The following is an 8,300-nucleotide window of genomic DNA, read 5'->3' as shown; positions in this document are numbered from 1 at the left end:
ACATCAAGTTAAAGTTTGTTTGTTTGTTTGTTTGTTGTATTTTCCATTTCTGTGAAGAATTGCATTAAAATTCTGATAGGGTCTACAACCTTGATGACAAAAGTGAGGAGCACTGGTAGACATGAAAGGATGGTTGAGGTGGAACCTAATTTCCATCTTCCTAAAAGCTCACTGAAGAGGTGACCCTGCAGAATTTCTGTAACATGGCAGACGTGACATGGGAGTTAAGGAAAGCCCAAAATTGGGCTCTGTATTACATTTCAGTATTAAATTTATACTTCAGAATGGACAGTATGCAGAAAAAATATTTCTTTCTAAAAATGTCTGTATGTATGCTAAGACAAAAACGCGTGTGTTTTTCCACCTTCAAAATGACTTTAATTTCTCCCATCTGTACTTGAAATAGCAGCTTCCTATTACTCAGCAGGCTTGAAGCTCCCAGCTGTGCCCCTGCCTTCTGCACAGTTAGAGGAAGATTAGACATGCACACCACTGGGCTCTATATGTTGGTGTAATACATAATCAATTTTAACATTTATTGTGGCAATATACACATAACATAAAATAACCATTTTAAGTGTACAGGACAGGTATATTTTATTTTACTACTGAAATGTAGTTTACTAAATAATAATTAAAATATACTCTTTGGGAAGGGAGTGGAAGGCTTAACCAAACCCCCCCCCCAAAAAAAAATATTAAAGCTGCTTATCTTATTTTTGAGGCCCAAGATTTATTTTTAAAACGCTCCTGGGCTGAGAAGTACAGAAATCTAAGCACTGACGAAAGCAGTAGATGAAGAGGGGTGGAGTCCAGAGGGACAGAGGCAAGGCGTAGGCTGCAGAAGGATACACATGGTGCTGTGATGGGACCTAGATCAGACTCGTTAGAGGTCTGAAAGAAGCCACTGGAATTAAGTCTGAGTCCACTGCTAAATGTCCACTGCCGGTTATATTTGATTTATAGAGCAGTCTCAATAAATATACGTTAATGAAGTTACCATGAGTAGACCTTCAATGTACTTAGACACTGATAACACTTGGAGAGAGCCAATTAGGAGCCAGTGCCCAGTCAGCTCCTGCAAGGGATATTCTAGACTGCCGGACAAATCTAAACGTTGCTAAAGACATATATAGAAAAGGACTGAAGCCGGTCGTGGTGGCGCACGCCTTTAATCCCAGCACTCGGGAGGCAGAGGCAGGCAGATTTCTGAGTTCGAGGCCAGCCTGGTCTCTACAAAGTGAGTTCCAGGACAGCCAGGACTATACAGAGAAACCCTGTCTCGAAAAGCCAAGGGAAGGGAAGGGAAGGGAAGGGAAGGGAAGGGAAGGGAAGGGAAGGGAAGGGAAGGGAAGGGAAGGGAAGGGAAGGGAAGGGAAGGGAAGGGAAGGGAAGGGAAGGGAAGGGAAGGGAAGGGAAGGGAAGGGAAGGGAAGGGAAGGGAAGGGAAGGGAAGGGAAGGGAAGGGAAGGGAAGGGAAGGGAAGGGAAGGGAAGGGAAGGGAAGGGAAGGGAAGGGAAGGGAAGGGAAGGGAAGGGAAGGGAAGGGAAGGGAAGGGAAGGGAAGGGAAGGGAAGAAGGGAAGGGAAGGGAAGAAGGGAAGGGAAGAAGGGAAGGGAAGGGAAGGGAAGGGAAGGGAAGGGAAGGGAAGGGAAGGGAAGGGAAGGGAAGGGAAGGGAAGGGAAGGGAAGGGAAGGGAAGGGAAGGGAAGGGAAGGGAAGGGAAGGGAAGGGAAGGGAAGGGAAGGGAAGGGAAGGGAAGGGAAGGGAAGGGAAGGGAAGGGAAGGGAAGGGAAGGGAAGGGAAGAAGGGAAGGGAAGGGAAGAAGGGAAGGGAAGAAGGGAAGGGAAGGGAAGGGAAGGGAAGGGAAGGGAAGGGAAGGGAAGGGAAGGGAAGGGAAGGGAAGGGAAGGGAAGGGAAGAAGGGAAGGGAAGGGAAGAAGGGAAGGGAAGAAGGGAAGGGAAGGGAAGGGAAGGGAAGGGAAGGGAAGGGAAGGGAAGGGAAGGGAAGGGAAGGGAAGGGAAGGGAAGGGAAGGGAAGGGAAGAAGGGAAGGGAAGGGAAGAAGGGAAGGGAAGAAGGGAAGGGAAGGGAAGGGAAGGGAAGGGAAGGGAAGGGAAGGGAAGGGAAGGGAAGGGAAGGGAAGGGAAGGGAAGGGAAGGGAAGGGAAGGGAAGGGAAGGGAAGGGAAGGGAAGGGAAGGGAAGGGAAGGGAAGGGAAGGGAAGAAGGGAAGGGAAGGGAAGAAGGGAAGGGAAGAAGGGAAGGGAAGGGAAGGGAAGGGAAGGGAAGGGAAGGGAAGGGAAGGGAAGGGAAGGGAAGGGAAGGGAAGGGAAGGGAAGGGAAGGGAAGGGAAGGGAAGGGAAGGGAAGGGAAGGGAAGGGAAGGGAAGGGAAGGGAAGGGAAGGGAAGGGAAGGGAAGGGAAGGACTGAGATCAGGGCGAGGCTACTGACATCACCGAGTGCGGTGCACCGCAGAGCCGTGAGAGGAGAGACCCTTCTCAGGAAGTCTGTCAGTGTTTGGGCTTCCTCCACCCCAAATCAAACTGAAACCAACCCCAAAGGGGACAGCACGGTGATTATTGGGACAGAATCTTCCCTCATGCGGTTGGTGTCCTGATAAAACAGGTTGCAAAGCAGCTCATGACAGGCCCTTCCCGCATGAGGACAGACTCCAGTGGCATCTGTGAAAAACATCCTGTCCTCAGACACGGAGCTTGGACTTGGCAGCTTTGCAAAACTATGAAAAATTAATTTCTGTTTACTCAAAGCTATGAAGTTCATGGCGTTTTAATGTGATAACACGATTAAATGGACGAACAATTAACTAGGAGTGGGAGCAAAGGTTACTCCGGGCTCAAAGTTAAAGTCACTGGGCTGAAGATCCCCAAGCCCAGGATTTGTTCATTTCCTCCTCTACTCTTCTTTTGAGTTTTTTCCCTTTGTCTCCCCCAACATAGATTTTAAGATGTATTGTCAGTGTGTGTGTCTATGTGTGCCCCAGGGTCTGTGTCTGTGTCCTTGCATGGAGGAGCCCTCAGAAGCCAGAGGTATCAGATCCCTGTGCTGATGGAATTTCAGGTGGTCGTGAGCTTCCTGACAAACTGCTGGGAATCAAACTCAGGTTCACACACGCTTTCAACCCCTCGGCCGGCCATATCCAGGCCTGTCTCCCCTTGGCATAGTACCTTAAAGTTTCCAACAGATGATCTGGACCAGCGGTTCTCAATCCATGGGTCTGGACTCTTTGGGGAGTCAAATGTCAGATATCCTGCATATCAGATATTAACATTCTGATTCATAACAGTAGCACAATTACAGTTATGAAGTAGCAATGAGAATGATTTTATGGTTGGGAGTCACCACAGCATGAGGAATGGTTCTAAACAGGCGCAGCATCAGGAAGGTTGAGAACCACTACTTTAGATAAACTTGAGATACACCCAGCTCTATGGGTGAGCTTTGGTTAGATTAAACCAACCAGCAATTCTCTTCTCCAGGACCCACAGAGGACTGGTTCTGGGATAAACATATAATCCAGTCATGAACATTTTTAAATGAAAACTTCTAAGAAAAAAAAAAAGATGATTGTGTTTCTCTGACACTGATCCAGGAAAGCACATCCCATACGGGTTAAGGCAACCATCGTGGACTTATGAGGAACAGCCTGGATGAGAAGAGAGGATGTAAGTAGAAGAAAGACAGAAAGGGAAAATAAATTCAGATTCGAAACTTAAGCCATTTGAAGCCTATCTAATGGCTGGATTTACCAGTTCCTGCCTAATTCCCGTTTCTAATTGAGCCCCTGGGGCCTTGTTTGCTTTCACCCGCCACTGAAAGACTGCCCGAGTGCAAAGTTAACCAGAGGGACAGGAAGAAGGAGAGGGAGGACATCTGTGGTGACTGAGCTTTCTGGGTAGAGAGCTTGAGGAAGATTCTTGGTCAGAAGGCTACACTGAAATGGAATGGAAGGACTGGCAAGATGGCTCAGCAGGTAAAGACGCTTGAAAGCTTGGTGACCCGAGCTGGGTTCCCCAAACCTACATAAAAGTGGAGGAGAAAAACCAACTCTACACAAGTAGTCCAATGACCACCACACGCATGCCGTGCCATACAAGCACAGTCGCATGAGCACACACGCACGTGTACACACACAGAGACACATTCGAATAATAAATAACTTCTTTTAAAGAGATGAGATAGGAAAAAAGAGCTGGCCCTGAGCATCACAGGGGGAAAAAACATGCACACCACAATGGTTCATTAACCAAGCTGTGGTCAATACTATTGCCTTCTCCTCCGGGATGATGAAAGCCCTCCGCCCTCTCCCACTCCGGGAACTGATGTAACCATTCGCTGGATGAAAACTAGACCAGCAGTAGAAAGACAGTCCTGACACAGGAAAGGGCTGCTTGAAGTGGTCCTGAGAGTCTAAAAGAGGTCAGAAGGCTATGAGAGACATTTTTTTAGTAGTGGAAATAAAAAGAAAATATGGAAAGACACCCAGAAAATAAGAAGACAAAATGACACTGTGACTCTCGGTGCTGAGAGAGTGGTTAGTGACCTGGGACCAAACTTGTTCCTGTTTCAAATCTCACATATTACTAGGTATTCTTTAAGCATAATATTTTTATTAATTCTTTGAGAACTTCACACATACATACAATGTATTTGATCATATTCACCCCTAAATACTTCCAGATCCGATCTCTCTTCCAGACCTATCACCTCTCCTGATGCCCTCTTCCTTTTTCCAATAGATCTCAATTCAATTTGTACAGCATATATACTCATCTGTGTGTGTGTGTGTGTGTGTGTGTGTGTGTGTGTGTGTGTGTGTGTATACAGTTGGGCCATAGGGCCATCCACTAGAGCAAGGTCGACAACAATAATATGAATGAGCACGGGACAGAAGACTGTGACAACGAAGCACATCTTTACTTAGGTCCTGATCCTACTTGGTAGCAAGCATGCTAACCTTGTACAGTACCACTACCAAGGGGCATTAATACATAGATCAAACTTCTTGAAGAAATGACTTTTGAGATATGTCATTATTTACTTTGTTTGCTTTGTGTGTTTTCTTGGTAAATGTCGAAATGAGTCCACAATACCGTCGATGTTGGAAAGAGGATCGCGTAACAGCACAAAATCTCAAAACAAATTAACCCCATTGCTCGAGTTCCCGAATCAGGCGAAGCTCACATGAGGGACTGCTGGTGCAGCTGAAAGCGACCACCTCTGGCGCGATTGTTCAACCTTGAAACCTTCGCCACAGGAGACTGCCTGAGCAGAGAAGCAAACGTTAGAAACAAAGAGAGATCTAGCGGAAAGCCTCTGGGACCAAGGAGTAGAGGTGGGACTCTGGGTTAGCTGTGGCACCTGGTGCCCGCTATTAATAATAGGGTCGCGGTGCGTTTATAAGGTACTTGATTAAACAAAGGCGCTGCGCTGTGTGATAAGAATAACTAACCACAGCCCCCACGCCTTTGACCTTTTCAACGTGGGCTGTTTGCGCCAAGCGTTGTTTGCAGAGAACTAGATCTCATCTGACCCCAGACACTGAACACAAGTGCTGTGGCATCCTGGGCCACCCAGGCTGACAGGAGCGGCCCCCTGAGCGCACGAGGAGCCCCACGAGGGGGCGGAACCCACGGCCGTCCCGCCCGCACAGCGCGCCACGGGCACCTGCAGCCGAGCCGCCACCCGCAGTCTCAGCGCGTCCGGAGGCCGAGCCCAGTCGCCAGCTCCTGCTCTGCTCCTCTCCCGCCTGCCGCCGCGCTGCACGCCTCGAGCGCTCCCTCGGCCCCGGCGGGGACCGGGGACCCCGCAGCTGCCGCCATGCTGCCAGTGCTCTACACCGGCCTGGCGGGGCTGCTGCTGCTGCCTCTGCTGCTCACCTGCTGCTGCCCCTACCTCCTCCAGGACGTGCGGTACTTCCTGCGGCTGGCCAACATGGCCCGGCGGGTGCGCAGCTACCGGCAGCGGCGACCCGTGCGTACCATCCTGGGGGTCTTCCTGGAACAAGCGCGCAAGACCCCACACAAGCCCTTCCTGCTGTTCCGAGACGAGACGCTCACCTACGCCCAGGTGGACCGGCGCAGCAACCAAGTGGCGCGGGCGCTGCACGATCAACTGGGCCTACGACAGGGGGATTGCGTAGCCCTCTTCATGGGCAATGAGCCTGCCTACGTGTGGATCTGGCTGGGACTGCTCAAACTGGGCTGTCCCATGTCGTGCCTCAACTACAACATTCGTGCCAAGTCTCTGCTGCACTGCTTTCAATGCTGCGGGGCGAAGGTACTGCTGGCCTCCCCAGGTGAGCTGCAAAACCGCCGGCCCTAACCCTGGAGATGGGAGTATGGGGGCACTCGTTACCTTGGTTTCAGGGTTGCAGTGTGGTGGGGGGCCAGGAAGCAGGAAAAAGAGGTCAATCCCAGGTGTACGACGCTGATTAACAATCCTTAGAATTCCTAGATGTAAAGTGGCCTGTCTTTCGAAGCGCTTCAGTCCTCCAGTGCGGAATCCAGATTGCGTATGATACCTAACACAGTGTTGAATACTAAACCACTCATTCTTACCTGTGTTGTTTAGAGATGACAAGAAGTGTGTATCCATGTTATGCGCGAGGCAGTTCCCACCCACCCTCAATGTTAACCCAGGGGACCACTGTATATGCACAATGTTGTTTTTAATCTTCACAACTCATAGAGGATATCATGGGATTTCTTTGTGCAGCCCAGAAATCCAAAGCTTCACGTCCACTGTCTAAGGAAGACTTGGGGCTGTCCAAAGGGATCCACTTCTAAATCCATTCCTCCAATCAGAACTTAACACATTTACATTAAAATTCAGAGGGCCTTGGATGAGAACCATAGTGGACCCAGCCCCTAGCTTCCCTGTCTCCATACTCTTTTCCTCAGCTCCCAGCAGTTAGTGTCTGAACAACACCCTTGCTGCTTCTCAGTCAGTGAGGAGAGACCCCGGGCCAGGAAAAAGTAACAAGACATTAGTAACCATGCAGAAGATGAGAGGATCCAAGTCTTTGGGATGCCCATTGGTGCCAAATACTGTAATGGATGGTTTTAATATTCTGAGAAATTAAAAATCACTCCTCTGTTATATGATTGAGGAAACATATAGAGTTTTCCAGCCTAGCTCCATCTTCAAAGCCCACGTTTCTTATACAGTGCCATCCTCTACACAGATGTATGCTTTAGAGCTTCAGAGAGTCAGGGGTCTATCTGCTCTGCCCTTCACTTCATAGCTCAGGAAACTGAGACAAGCCAAGCAGTTTGCCTAGTGCCCTCAAAAAGCCTAAATGCCCATTTACTTCTAAGAAACCAGGAAATTCAGAAGCCTGCCCTATGTGACAGAAAATTCGTGATATGAAAAGCAGAGGCTTCGAAACTAAAGTTTTAAAAGTAGAGAGATGGTTTTAAAGGCATCAAATAATGCAATGGGCCCGGACCTTCGAAGATACTCCCAACAGTCTCTAAGGACTTCTCCCTCGGAAACGGGAGTCTGTCACAGCCTGCTCTGTCACCAGCTTTCTCAGAGTGAAGTTATGAATACAGTGACCTGTGTTCCACCCGAGGGAGCACCTCAACATCTCCTGCTTAGACTCCCCTGCTCCACGGTTCCCCCGGTTCTTGGAGGTACCTTCATAGGGCTTACAGTTTAACCCACAAAGAGACTGGGGTTTAAATGACTAAGGAGTTTGGTTTTGTAAGAAAGTCAGAAACCCAGCTACCTATCTAGGTTGGGTATCCCTGATCTGAACTGCTCAGACCCAAAAGTGCCCAGATTTCATATATGTTCAGATTTTGGAATATTTGTGTATATACCCAGGTCCAAAGAGTTTACTTGTGTTTCAAATACACCATATTGCCTGAGCATGAAGGTAATTTTATCCAGTGCACTTAATAATGTTGTGCAAGAAACAAAAGCTACTTGCTGTGGTATTGTGGAATCATGGTCACACCCAAAGAAAGAAAAAGAATTCTGGAGTGCTTTAACTTTCAAATTAGGGGTGCTAGGCCAGCTCATCCTGCATGTGGACAGTAGTGGCCTGCCTCAGGGCACCCTGTTCACATGGGGAATATACTGAAAACCCTACATTCAAATCAGACTTGGCCCTAACTTGTCAGTGGGCCTGAAGCCCCCACTAGCATTAAGATGGGACACAGTTTATAAACAAAATATCCCTCTTTTTTTTCTGAATCCCTGAGATTTCTTTCTATATGACACAGAGATGCCCTCTGACCTGAAATAGCTCCTGAGAGAGCAAAACAGAGTCCAAAGTTG

At 48.6% G+C, this 8,300-nt stretch overlaps 1 protein-coding gene across 1 annotated transcript in view; it reads left to right on the top strand.

The window, feature by feature from the left end:
• Window positions 1-5,445: 5,445 nt before the first annotated feature.
• The window catches only part of Slc27a2 (solute carrier family 27 member 2), a 36,013-nt gene continuing 33,158 nt past the window's right edge, over window positions 5,446-8,300 (top strand). Inside the window, exon 1 of the mRNA XM_021155854.3 lies at window positions 5,446-6,312. Within this exon, the coding sequence (XP_021011513.1) occupies window positions 5,835-6,312 (478 nt within the window). The 5' untranslated portion in view covers window positions 5,446-5,834. The remainder of the gene's footprint in view (window positions 6,313-8,300) is intronic.

This window comes from Mus caroli, unplaced genomic scaffold, assembly GCF_978045245.1.
Source record: "Mus caroli unplaced genomic scaffold, Mus_caroli_1 scaffold_2, whole genome shotgun sequence".
Lineage (NCBI taxonomy): Eukaryota > Metazoa > Chordata > Mammalia > Rodentia > Muridae > Mus > Mus caroli.
The sequence above is the reverse complement of the archived record's forward strand: the minus strand, read 5'-3'. Positions and strand labels throughout refer to the sequence as shown.